We start from the raw sequence: 12,877 nt of genomic DNA, 5'->3' as shown, positions 1-12,877 counted from the left end.
GCGGCACAGTTCTGAGGACATGAGATCGAACCTCCTGTGTGGAGTTTGCATGTTCTCGCCGTGTTGCGTGGGCACTCCGGTTTTCACCCACATTCCAAAAACACGCATGTCAGGTTAATTGGCGGGTCCAAATTGTCCCTAGGTGTGAATGAGCGAGTGAGTTGTCCGTCTCTGTGTGCCCTGGGACTGGCTGACAACCAGTTCATGGTGTCCCCTGCCCACTGCCCGTAGATAGCTGGGATGGGCTCCAACACCCCTGCGACCCTACTGAGGATAAGCGGTGCAGATAAGGGATGGATGGATCGCAACCAGTTCAGGATATCCCCTGCCCACAGCCCAAAGAAAGCCGAGATGGGCCCCAGGACCCCAGATGACCCGACTGAGGATAACCGATTAATTAATTTGACTACAGCCATGCTGCAAAGCCATTTTGTACACGAGACCAGAATACAGAGACCCTTCGCTACTTCCTTCACTCTGGTTCACTCTTTTGTGGATTTTCAACTGTGTCGAATTGTTTTCAATTGTAATCTACAGCTGCTGTATGCTTTAGTTCAAACAGATGGAGGATGCACAATCTCACACAACTGGGAAGCATAGTGGCCACTAGATTTTAGCGGCTTTTTACATTGAGAAGAAATTAATCAATTAAATTAAAATCTAAGGTAAGTCAGAGAAAAACGCAAAGAAATGCTGATTATCTGCTATGTTTGCTGTGTGGATTGTTATCGCGTACGGGAATCAACTAAGGCGGACTCGAAACGCAAGCAATAGCCTGGCTGCAGGTCTGGCCCTACTGCTACGGCTACCCTTCCACTTGCACATAGCGCTCAACTAGCCAGCCGCTCGGCTCTGTACCCACACAGGCAAAGGGGCTTCAACGTCCGTGACGGTGTGGAAATGGTCTAAGAATTCCAATTTTCATAGAATTCCAAAGTGTGACGCTATTTTGTGGATTTTCACTTTCCGCATGTGGTTTTGGTCTCCGTTAACTGTTAAAACAGAGGAATATCTGTATATCCAAAATATCTGCGGCTTATATGACCAACCTGAGGATGAGTGTTCCACTTCTCCAAGGCCCTTGTCCAAGGGACTTTCAAATGTTGTTTGAGGAAACTTTTGCAGCTCGTCAGACGATCCAAAAATTGGCTGGTTTTCTTTGTTTTTATTGAAGTGGCCGCTGTCTTCCTCCACATTATTATCTGGCGTAGTGCGCTCCTTGTCCAGGAGTATCTGCGCTTTTATATCAAGCTCAGCAGCCTCTTTCACAAGATCTGCAATGATGTTGTTGTCCTCACTTTCCACCCTCAGGACATTGGGATTGTTCTTTGCTTTGACAATGTAAGGGAAATCTGATTGATTGCTGATCACAGGTTTGCCTGGAATGACTCAAAAGCTTTAGAATGGTGATCATAATAGGGTCAATGACGAAAAGAAAACGAACACAAATTGTGTGCTTGTCCTCACTTTCCATTTGCCGGACATCAGGTCTGTTCTCTGCTTTGTCAATGTGAGGCAAATCTGATTGGTTGCTGATTTCAAGTTGGTCTTGAATGACTGAAAAAAATGTAGCTTAGATGGCAGTAATAATAAGGTCAGAGACCCCCCCCAAAAAATAATGTGTGGTTGTCCTCACTTTCCATTTCCGGGACATCAGTTTTGTTCTCCGTTTCGATCTCAGGTGGTTCCAGAACAACTGAAAAACGTTGTAGCTTTAGAATAACAATCATAGTAAAATAATCAAAATACCAAAAAGATAAAGTGGGGAAAAAAATAATGGCGTGAAACCTATGTAATATAATTCCATCTTTTTTTCAAAATCAAACAAAAAGATGGAAATCAAAAACATGTACGCCATTATGTGTTTATTTTTTTTTTTACCTTTATCAAATTTTATGAATACATTATATTTTATTCAGAGATTTGTTTTCAGTTGTTTTCCCAAAATTGTATTTGTTTTTTATTTATTTTTTTAAGTGTATTTTGGCTTGCATTTATTTTACCTTATATCGTTCACAGTAGTAAATATATAAAAAATATTACTTACATACATACATGTAAAAGTAACTATCAAAATATAATTCACAAAACAAGTAAAAAATTAGCTGATTGTATATAAACATTGTCTTTCTTCTACTGTGAGTTTATATAAAAACTAAAAAAAATTACACGAGCTTTGGGAAATTTAGATAAAATCAAAAAAGTCTTATTACAATCTAGTACAAGTCTATCATCAATAAATTTAGTATCTTCCTGTGAGTTTAAATGGATGTGATAATTACAGTAAAATCGCAAAACTACCACCATATCCTAACTTGTATCAGGATTTCTATTTGCATAGATCTTGCGCCCTCTGATGGTTTGCTAATTTGTGCAGTTGAGTTTTCCCCCCCAAAAGGTATCAAAAGTAAAACATGCATACCCTGATCATGATTAACTTCATTCTGCTCCGGAGACAAAGTTGTGCTTTCCCTTGTGGCAGTATACTTCACTCGTAGACTAAATGCAAGCTCCTGGAAATCATCCAGCATTTGCGTTTCCTCATCAATCGTTCCCATCCGCTGCTCGTCATCATATTTTGAGTGCCGGCTGTCTAAAATATTTTCAATCTCATCCAAGATTGTATTTTCCGAAGTTTCCAAGATACTCTCCAGCGCCTCTTCAAGGTCTTGCATCGTCCCCGAATGCGACAAACGGGTAGTCTGTAACTCCGTGTCCAGTTCCCAGAACATTGACTCCACTTTGTAGAGGTTTTTGAGACCCAGAAACTTCTGGAAACGCAGAATTTTTTCTTCAGTAAAATAGCCTTGCATCAAAGTCAGCCTCAGGACATCTTCGCTGTAGGTCAGCTCAGGGATAGAGGTGACGTCTTTTTTTGTTTCTCGTGGGAGAATTACAGTATCTGCGTCGTTTGACTTCGAGAAAGAAAGTGCATTCTCATTTTCAAGTAGATGTTCCCTTCCCTCGAATTTGTCTTTATCAGTTGCTGTATTTTTCTCTGATTCCTCATCCATATATGGTTCATCTTGATCATGTTCAACATCTGCAAGGAAATGCTCTACTACATTATGGTCTGAATCATCAAATGAATCAAGGGGCCGAATCTCCCTCGAAAACACATCCTGGTTCATTTTGGAAGTAAAACATTCTTCATGTTTTACATTTTCAAGGAAAATTTCCTTCTTTTTGTTTTTATTAATCTTTTTGTTAGAATTTGGGGATTCGTTGGGCAATTTAGATACAGGTGCTTTGGACAATGCAGAATCGAATGCACTCAGAATGGTAGTCTCGCCTTGATGTTTCGGGTTCTTGGTAGGTTTTAGCGTTTCGGGTTGATGGTTCACATCTTCAAGATCCAACCAGAGTTCCTGGACCACTGTTTGTCTTGGAAGAGAATCTCCAGAATCTGTATGGATTCTTTTTAGGTTTTCTGAAGCTGCGTCATCTCTATGATCAACAGAGGAAGAATCCAGTGATTGGCTATGTATCAGATATAGATTCTCCTGCTCTTCAATTTCCTGTTCAAATTCTGCATCAGGTGTATTTCCATGAACTGGAGATTTAGCGTTTTGAGGTTCCTCATAACTCTGAGGTGTTAATGACTCTGGCTCTACTTCCAAAACATCTTTCCAACTTTGTTTTGGATCATGTTCCATCAAACTATCATTTCCATCATCAGATTTGTCATCTTTCTCTGAAGAAGATAGTAATAGAGTCTGTTTTTCCTCATCACCCTCACCCTCAACAATTTCGGTTTCCGCCTCTCGGTCATACGCAGTAACTTTAGCCGTGGCTTCAGTATCTGTGGTCACAGCATCAAAAGTTGATCCAAAGATATTTTCCAACTCAAGTATTTCCTCTCTTTGAGGAGTTAAGAGTGTAATGTGTTGGGACTCCGATTCTTCCTGGACATATTTGGTTTCATACAGTTCTACCTTAGCATCTTCAAGGTAAGAGTCTGCGGTCGTTATTTGATCATTCATGTAATTAGTAGCAGTATTATGTAACCCATCGGGTGTTAATACTACATTAGGAACTTTTTCTTCTTTAGATTCATTTTCCAAGTCAAGTTGAAGTAAAGAGACACTTGGATCATCTGAGGCCATTCCAATATCTTTAGCTCCGATTACAATATAATTCACCACCTGCTTGTCTGGTGGGCTTGTGTCTTTCACGGATTCCTCTGGCACTTGATTAAGATTCTGTTTATGATTAACTTTTCCCTCCTCTGTCAAAAAACTCAACAATGAATCAACATTGTAGTTTTCAAATTTGTCAAATCCAGTGTCAAAACAGACAAAATCTGTTTCCTGTAAAGCAGATAGAATACTTTTTTTTAGCAAAAAAACTAACAAACAAACAAACAGTAATCTCATCTACCTCTGCTGGAAGTTCAACTTCTTTATTGTTATAAACATGGTTGACAGCCAGGAGATTCATTGGGAAATATCCAAACATACTTCCGACCTGCGGCAAAGAGGTGCATTCAGGAACTGTCAGAATTCTTCTTAGCCACTAAATCAAAAAGTAGAATATACTCACACTTCCAGCCCACAAGTCAGCCACTTGTCCTGACAATTTATAATATACATAGATAGTTTCTGATTTTTTGAAAGACAAGAACCGACAGTCGGGTCCTGAGAAATCTTCCAATGCTTTCCCACGACAAAGGAGCACTAGAAAAATAAAACATATAGAATTGTGTTTGATGTATTTTTTAAGGTTACAAATGAGACAAAAAGAAGATGAAATAGGTGTAGACTAGGGCTGCACGATTTTGGAAAAAAAATAAAAAAAATAAATAAATAAATAAATAAACAACAACAAAAAACTACAGTGCATCCGGAAAGTATTCACAAAATGTAAAGGTGATTCCTTAGTTTTCTATTTTTAATAAATTCAAAAAAAGTAAAAAAAAAAAAAAAAACGCTTTCACATTGTCATAATGGAGTATTTTGTGTAGAATTTTGAGATAAGAGATTAAATTAATACAATTTGGAATGAGGCTGTAACATAACAAAATGTGGAAAAAGTGAAGCGCTGTGAATACTTTCCGGATGCACTGTAATTACGATTTTTCAGACCAGTATGCGATTTCAATGCGATTTTCAATTTTTTTTACTTAAGTACATTTTCTGTGATCATTTTGTTTTTGTTAATACTCAACCATATTGAAATGCTAAACCTAGAGAAAACAGCACCAACTTCTGGCGAGCTTTGTTGAGTTGCTGTTTGTTGATACTTTTTTACTTTTTAATTCCTCAATCGACAAAAATACCTATCCACCAATGAAATGCACTAGATAGCACATCAAACTCATTAAAATAGTGGTCTGGACAATTCTTTGAATAAAATATCACAAAATAGCATTCCAATTATTTATTTTGACATGTCTTCATAACCAAACAAAGTCAACCATAAATAACATTTGAAAAAGGAAATAATGAACTCTTAAAAAAAATCAGGAACATTTGCACAGTACAAAAGATGAAAGTCCAACAAATATAAATTGTGTACACTATAAAAAGGTAAATATTGCACACTAAATATTAACACTCCACTTATTGAAACATGAATATTTTGTTTGTTTGTTTGTTTGTACATGATTCAATTGTTTGTTTGTTTGTACATGATTCAAATTGAATCTTTTCTTCCGGCGCCGTCACGAATGGCAGCCACTCCAGCAGCTCCCGTGTTATTTTCGATTGTTCTCAGCTCAGGGATGCTGCTGGAAATGTGAATTTCCCTTCGGGGATGAACAAAGTATCTATCTATCTATCTATCTATCTATCTAAAGATAATCCATACTTTTAAGGCTGTAAACATGACATGTCTGCAATTAGTGTAATATAAAATTTACCATTTGCTACTGCAGCATGTTCATCAGTGCAAGAATTGGATTCGAGTATTAATTCAAACCCACCATTCCTGCTAACTTATTAACACTACTGGTACAACTACTTATTACTCTTATTATAAGATTTCACTTATTAACTTGCATAAATAAGAAGTCTTACCTCTAATCAACAATGCAGTTTTGGGGTTGGACACTATTAGACATATTTAGCTAGAGTCACAGCATTGGTTATTTCCTAGTGCCTTTGCAAACTTTTTGCATACAGCATGAAGGGCGCAAATGCTGCTTTGATGGAGGTTTGTTTACCTCCTAGTCCACTTGTAGATGCACCTTCTTCGTCTTTTACATGTAATCCTTTTTACATGCCATGTATTTTAATACGTGATCATTTTTAAGGTAGTGGTAAAATTACTTGTATTTCTTCTGGACCTAGCGCCTCTGTGAAAGCAAATTCTGCAACGGGCGTTTTTCTAGTATTCCACGTCCGCTTCCTCAAAATCAAAATAGGTCCAAACAAGTGATGTACCGCCCTTCTTCTGTGCAAGCTTTGTTTCCTTCTCGTTTGTTGACTCTGGGACTGTTTACAGAGTCTGCCATGACCCTCAATGAGCTCACACGGTGGGTGTGGCATAGTGTGGTGCTTGCAAACTTTGAATCACATTTATTGGCTAGTGCTATTTTTGAAGCTTCTGATTGAGTTTTAAAAGCGCCGACCAAACAGTAAAAATTGTGGTTAGCCAAAACTCCATCACTCACTACAAAACCTTGAAAAAGAAAACGCAATGCTTTGCGTTTCAATACCGCACTAGTCACATCGCAATGTCGATTCGATTAGTTAATTGTGCAGCCCTAGTGCAGACTACCAATACTAAATATTGATATCGGTTTCAATGAGAGCACTTTTTTCCCCCGATACTGGTACTCGTGATGGAAGCCAACGCAACCGACAGCTTCTTCCTAGTAGCCATTGAACAATCAGGATCCCAATATTAAAGGATCATAAATTGGTAAATAAATGCAATATCAAAGATACCAAATTTGTTGAGATTTAATTAATGTTAATGATCAGTCATTTTCTGCAGAGGGAAGGGAAACATATGTACTAAATAGTATCCGTAGTTGTAACGGTTTGAAAAAAAAGTTATATCGAAGATCAAAACGTGTCAATTTCATTATAACTTAGTGAGGCTTCAAAGCGTTTTGAATAAAACTGTAAATAACACACTAAAAATTGGGGCAAATATGCAAAAAAACATGTTTAGTATTTCCCCTTAGATAGTTTTTGGGGGTTAGGTGGCAGGAAAAACGTCTCATTTTAAGTATTTTTTAAATTATTTTTTAGCTTTTTTTTTTCTTTTTCATTTTTCTCCTCAATACTTTTGAGGCTATAAAATTTGGGGAAGAAAGTATGTAATTAAGTTTTGAAACAAGTCCATTATTTTACAAGAATATAAGAAACAAAAAAATAAAGACACTTTCAGTGTAGCTTTCTACAGTTTGTGTTTTGCAAACAAAGCTGACAGATAAAAAAAGTTAAGCCTGGGTTGACTTTGTTAAAAAAAAACTAGTACCAACGTGCGTCTTCAACCAAGAAGTGCTAAGATTAGCCACTGTTACTCCTGTTTTGTCAAAGTATTTGTTGTTTATTGTAGAAAATTTAGCAATTAGCCGCTAATGAAAGCTAGCGAGTGAAGCAGGCCAGGGGCACCGGCAAATAGTCAAATCAAGACGGCTTCAGAACGTAAAAGCTTACCGGGTCAACGCAAACGTTCACCGGTCGACAGTTGTCGCGGAGATAAAACCCCGGGAGCCCGTGTTATCACAATCACGCATATCGACCGTCAACAGGTCAAAGAGATAAGGATCTGTTTATGGCTAGCCGAGGAAAAGATGAAGAGGCATCCCCCCAAAAAGGGAGAAAAAAAAACTTACTGCTGCACTCCTCGTCGGCACATCTCTTAAAGTCTGAAAATCGCTTTTCGACGGCGGCAGTTGGGATAAAATTAAATAAAAGTAATAAAAAAAAAATTCGGTAAAAATGATTAGCTGCCATGCTGGCAGATTTAGGCTTGAGCGCCGGAGAAGGAGGCGACACGTCAGCAAAGCAGATCAGATCCGGATGGGTGGATGTTTTCACTGCTATGGCTTGCTACTATTTGAAGTATTAGGGATTTGTACTTTTGAATTGCATGTCGTGGAAGGTGGTCTGTGAAACGTCACCTTAGGAAAAACAAAGACTGGATTTTAGTTATTACAGAGTAGTACATGTTAGGAGAAGCCCCGTCACCCTTTAAAAAATGCAAGCAGAAACTACACATTCGAAGAGAAAAAAGAACACATGTGCATTTAAAAACTATATAAATATTTTAATAAAAACACATGAGTGACAAAAGTATATTTTAATATTATTTTTTACTCATACACCCAACACGCAAAAGGTCCCCAGTTCGAGACCGCATGAAAGCGTGGTGCCCCTACAACCCTAGTGGTTAAGGGAACCCACAATCTCTCCCAAAAAATGTTTTGCAAATTGTTAGAGCTCGTGCCGCAATTATGAAATTCACCAGCCCGGTATTGCAGTACCTCCGGGAAAGGTGCATTCGCAATGATCGGTGCTTGGCTCTGTGGCTAGGACCTTGACTCAGCCTCTTGGCTGAGAGCAAGTGTCTCGGCCCGTTGGCTTTGTAGCGTATTATGATTTAACCGATAATGAATAATTGATAAAGAATATAGAACAATAAACCTTACAAAATCCCTCCATTGCACTATTTTCCTTGCAATTATCAACTCATCTTGAGTTATCCTTTTATTCTTGTCTTTTTGATGTTCGAAATATCATTTTATGTATCTGTAACGGGTGTAATAATAACTTTTGTTTTATTGAAATTCCTGCTGAAATATGTTGTATATGTAACGGGTGTAATAATAACTTTTGTTTTATTGAAATTCCTGCTGAAATATGTGTATAGTTTTTGGTAAATGTCCTGCAATGATGAGTCCGGTGTAACAGAGTTGAAATTTTATTGTTTTGAATGTTTTTTTGAATTCTCACAAAATCTGTGTTTTTGTTGTATTACTGTTAATATTCCGGTACCTCATTCAGTTGTTAAGTCATGGGCGTCTGCGACTGTTCTTTTCGTTTGGCACTTTATGGGCTTCAGCGCTTGCCGTAGCTTAAATAAGTTTGTAAGCGTTGAAGATAATTGCAGTCGTGAACAGAAGCCCCTGACTTTTGTATTGTTTTGTTTATTGAATGCAGGCAATAAACCCAGAGATTGTGAAACCTTGTGTCGTGCATGAAAGAGGGTCGCTACACTGGTGCCGTGACTACACAACTGGATCACTTTGATCAGCCTCTGAGCAGATCCCGGCGTTGCTGCATATTCTTCTTGTGTCCACTAGAGGGTACTGTTGCACTGCATTGGCGCGTTGATTTCGTCTTATGTATTTGTGCCACTGTGCATTTGCTATCAATACGTAAATTATTCGTTAATTTCTGGTTTTTATTTTTTCCTGTTTTATTTTCTATTCTTTGTACTACTGAAAGTATAATGGCTGAAGGATATAGTAGTCAAAATGACGATTTTCAGGGCTTTTCTATTGGCAGGGGCAGGGGTGTCCATTTTAATGGTTTGAATGCAAACACACTTACTAGTGGGTATGGAAGTGAAGGTGTAGGTGGTCTCCAAGAACATGTTAGTGATGGGAGGGACAGGGGGCGTGGTATGAGCCCAAACTGGTCTCCAAGTGAACAGTTCTTGAGGGAGAGTGCACAGACTTCAACCCCAATGAGTGATAACATTGCCCTGCAACACCTGACTGACATGGTAGGCCGAATTGGAGAGCAGATAGGCAACTCAGTATTGGCTAGTCTGCTCTCTTCTGGTTTCATTGATCGCACACATGCACATGACACACCAATGACTGGCAAAGCAGCGACTGCTATGACTAAAGACGACCCCAGACCACATAACACAACGCAGGTAAACACTACACCGGTAATTGTCCATGTCAAGACTGAACGTGAAAATGTGACTTTCAGGGGAAATGGTTCTGACAAGTTTTCAATTCAAGAATGGATCACCATGACTAAAGCCCAGCTTCGGAAACAGTCTTATACAACAGCTGAAAAAGCAGATGAGATACTAAGTAGGCTTTTAGGGAGGGCAAGAGACGTTGTCAGAGTAGCTCTCAGGAGTGGTGAGGCAAGACCCAGATATCATTTATGACATTCTAATACGATACTTTAGTCATTCCTCGTCAACTCTCCCGTTGCAAGATTTTTACACCATGCTACCCACGCCAAAGGAAAATCCAGTTGACTACTGGATCAGACTAAACAAAGCAGCAGACACTGCTGATGAGGGTTTGCGTCGCTTGGGCAGAAAAATGAAAAAACCTTGGTGGGGAAGTGGCACAAATGTTTGCAAAGTACTGTCCTGATCCACAGCTATCGAACATTTTCAGATGCAAGCCTGTTAATGAGTGGACCTCTAAGGACGTTCAACTCAGGATAGATGAGTATCAAAGGGAATCAGGGGCGTCAACTAGGTCTTGCAGTGTCCCTCCACTGAAGAATTACCCGACTGCAGTGCTTGACAGTGAATCTTCTTGTTGTTCCTACTCTGGCTCTATAGAGATGGGTCTCCAGTCCATTTGTCCCCACCATGTTAACCCCGATCCATATACAGATTTTTCGTGTGTTCGACATCATGCCCAGCGCCCACAGCATGTCTCACCGCCTGTCCGTGTCCCACCACAGCATGTCCCACCACAGCATGTCCCACCACAGCATGTCCTACCACAGCATGTCCCACAGCCTGCTCAGAAAGATGACAGTGATGTCCTTGGCCGAATGATGAGCATGCTAGAGAGAGTTTTGTCTAGAGTGGAGCCACGCAATCCTGAGCGTATTCAGAGGCGCTTAAGTCCTTTCAACTCCCCTCCATGTAAGGTGTGTGGTGGCGCTGATCACTCCACTTTATATCATTGCAAATTGAATAATCTGTGTTTCAAGTGTCTAGCCCCTGGTCACTCTAAGCAGCATTGCCCCGACAAAGTTTCTCCCCAAATCAGTTCAGTTTCGGGAAACTAGCTGACCTGTATTCAGAGGGAGGCCGTACAGGTCAAAATGAGTTCTCCCACCCATTTGATCTCAATTTCAATTCAGTTTTTAATTCTGACACGTTCACACAATCTCAGTTGCCTAATATTGTTTATCAAAACACACATACTGTAGGGGGCAGCGATAGTTTGTTTTATGTACCAGTTAGAGTGGGGAGCAGTATGACTTTGGGGGGGATGTTGGATAGTGGCTCCATGGCCTGTACCGTGAGTGAGACTGCTCTGCGTAAGATGCTCTCTGTTGGAGCAGTACGTACAGAAGACGAATTTTCCACCAACGTGACACTCATTGGTGTTGGGGGTCGACGAGTGTGCCCAAAGTCAGCTTTCAACATCCATATGGAAATCAATAACTGTAAAATGATTGTGCCAACAATTGTTGTTGAGGGGCAACCTGATGACCTAATCATTGGAACTAATGTTATCAGAAACATATTGCATGAGTCAAAGAAGTTTAGTGCGTACTGGACAGCAATCTCTGCTCCATCATCCACTAATGCTGAAACGGAGCAATTTCTTTCAATGCTAGCTGGCTTGCATAGATGGAGTGGTGGTGAAATGCCCGAGAAGATAGGCACAGTGCTCTGCAATTCAGCCACATGCCTTGAGCCTGGCCATGAGTACCTCTTGTGGGGGAAGCTGTCAAAAACTGCACGAGTATCTCCTGGGAGCGCAGCGATGACAGAACCTACGTCGGCACGATCTGCCCCCAAGGGTCTAATGGTCGCCAGAATCGTCACACCTCTGTGGGCAGATGGATGGGTTCCACTGAAGGTCATGAATGTCACAGAATATCCGCTGTTTTTGAGACGCAATGCAAAGCTGGCTGACTTGGTGCCTTGTGTTGCTTTGGAGGATCTAGACCTGGTCAGTGGCCATCAGAGTACTTCCGTTGTGCAATTGCCTCCTGTCTGCTCTGATGTAAGTAATGCTGAGGAGAAGCTACAGTCTATTGGCCTGGGTGAACTAGATGTTGGCTGTTGTGATGCATCGTCTGAGTGTAAAGACAAGTTGTCAGAGCTGATCATTCACTACCAAGACATCTTCTCGCGTAATCACCTTGACTGCGGAAAGGCGAAGGACTTTGTTCACAGAATCCATCTGGTTGACCAAAAGCCGTTCAGACTCCCTTTCAGACGTGTGCCACCGAGTCAGTATCAAAAATTACGCCAAGTCTTGAATGAAATGGAAGAGAAAGAGATCATTCGAAAGTCGACAAGTGAATATGCTTCACCTTTAGTTCTCATCTGGAAGAAGAATGGTGATATGCGTGTGTGCACTGACTTTAGGTGGTTGAACAAGAGGACTCTGAAAGACGCTCATCCTCTGCCACATCAGGCTGATTGCTTAGCAGCACTTGGTGGCAACTCCTTCTTCAGTACAATGGACTTGACGTCTGGGTTTTACAACATGCCTTTACACGAAGATGATAGGAAGTACTCAGCGTTCACTACGCCTATGGGGCTTTATGAGTACAACAGGTTGCCACAAGGGCTCTGTAATAGCCCAGGGAGTTTCATGAGGATGATGACTTCCATTTTCGGGGACCAAAACTATTTAAGTCTGTTGTGCTACTTGGACGACATTTTAGTTTTTGCCCCTGATGAAAGTTCTGCACTCAGACGTCTTGAAATGGTGTTCAGCAGACTCCGTGCCCACAATCTGAAACTGGCCCCCAGGAAATGTCACTTTTTAAGGAAATCTGTAAAATTCTTGGGCCACATTATTGATGAACATGGAGTGTCAACCGATCCAGAAAAAGTTGAAAGTACAAGCAAAATGACTGTGGCGGACTTGATGGAGTCGGATGGAGCGACACCTTCTGAGAAACGTGTACGGTCTTTCTTGGGCATGTTAAATTTTTATCAACACTTCATTCCGGGGTATTCAACACTC

At 40.3% G+C, this 12,877-nt stretch overlaps 1 protein-coding gene across 9 annotated transcripts in view; it reads right to left on the bottom strand.

Moving 5' to 3' along the window:
- mia3 (MIA SH3 domain ER export factor 3) overlaps nucleotides 1-7,986 on the bottom strand; it is a 54,778-nt gene extending 46,792 nt beyond the window's left edge. For 3 of the 9 annotated variants that reach the window (XR_015848307.1, XR_015848305.1, XR_015848306.1), the window contains exons 1-7: nucleotides 7,790-7,986; nucleotides 4,543-4,676; nucleotides 4,381-4,467; nucleotides 2,423-4,310; nucleotides 1,637-1,696; nucleotides 1,468-1,557; nucleotides 1,050-1,379 (exon numbers count right to left, since the gene is read on the bottom strand). Coding sequence is in view for 5 of the 9 variants with exons in the window: in XM_088325385.1 (XP_088181511.1) it covers nucleotides 1,050-1,379; nucleotides 1,468-1,557; nucleotides 1,637-1,696; nucleotides 2,423-4,310; nucleotides 4,381-4,467; nucleotides 4,543-4,676; nucleotides 7,790-7,910 (2,710 nt within the window). In the remaining 4 variants the exon portion in view is untranslated. Of the gene's footprint in view, nucleotides 1-1,049; nucleotides 1,380-1,467; nucleotides 1,558-1,636; nucleotides 1,697-2,422; nucleotides 4,311-4,380; nucleotides 4,468-4,542; nucleotides 4,677-7,610; nucleotides 7,758-7,789 lie in introns of those variants that run through there. The other 6 variants (XR_015848304.1, XM_088325385.1, XM_088325386.1 and 3 more) reach the window with 4 other exon arrangements.
- Between the last annotated feature and the right edge of the window lie 4,891 nt (nucleotides 7,987-12,877).

Source organism: Urocampus carinirostris, chromosome 20 (genome assembly GCF_059441175.1).
Source record: "Urocampus carinirostris isolate Australia breed hairy pipefish chromosome 20, RoL_Ucar_1.0, whole genome shotgun sequence".
Lineage (NCBI taxonomy): Eukaryota > Metazoa > Chordata > Actinopteri > Syngnathiformes > Syngnathidae > Urocampus > Urocampus carinirostris.
Note: the sequence above shows the minus strand (reverse complement) of the source record. Positions and strands in the feature narration are given on the sequence as shown.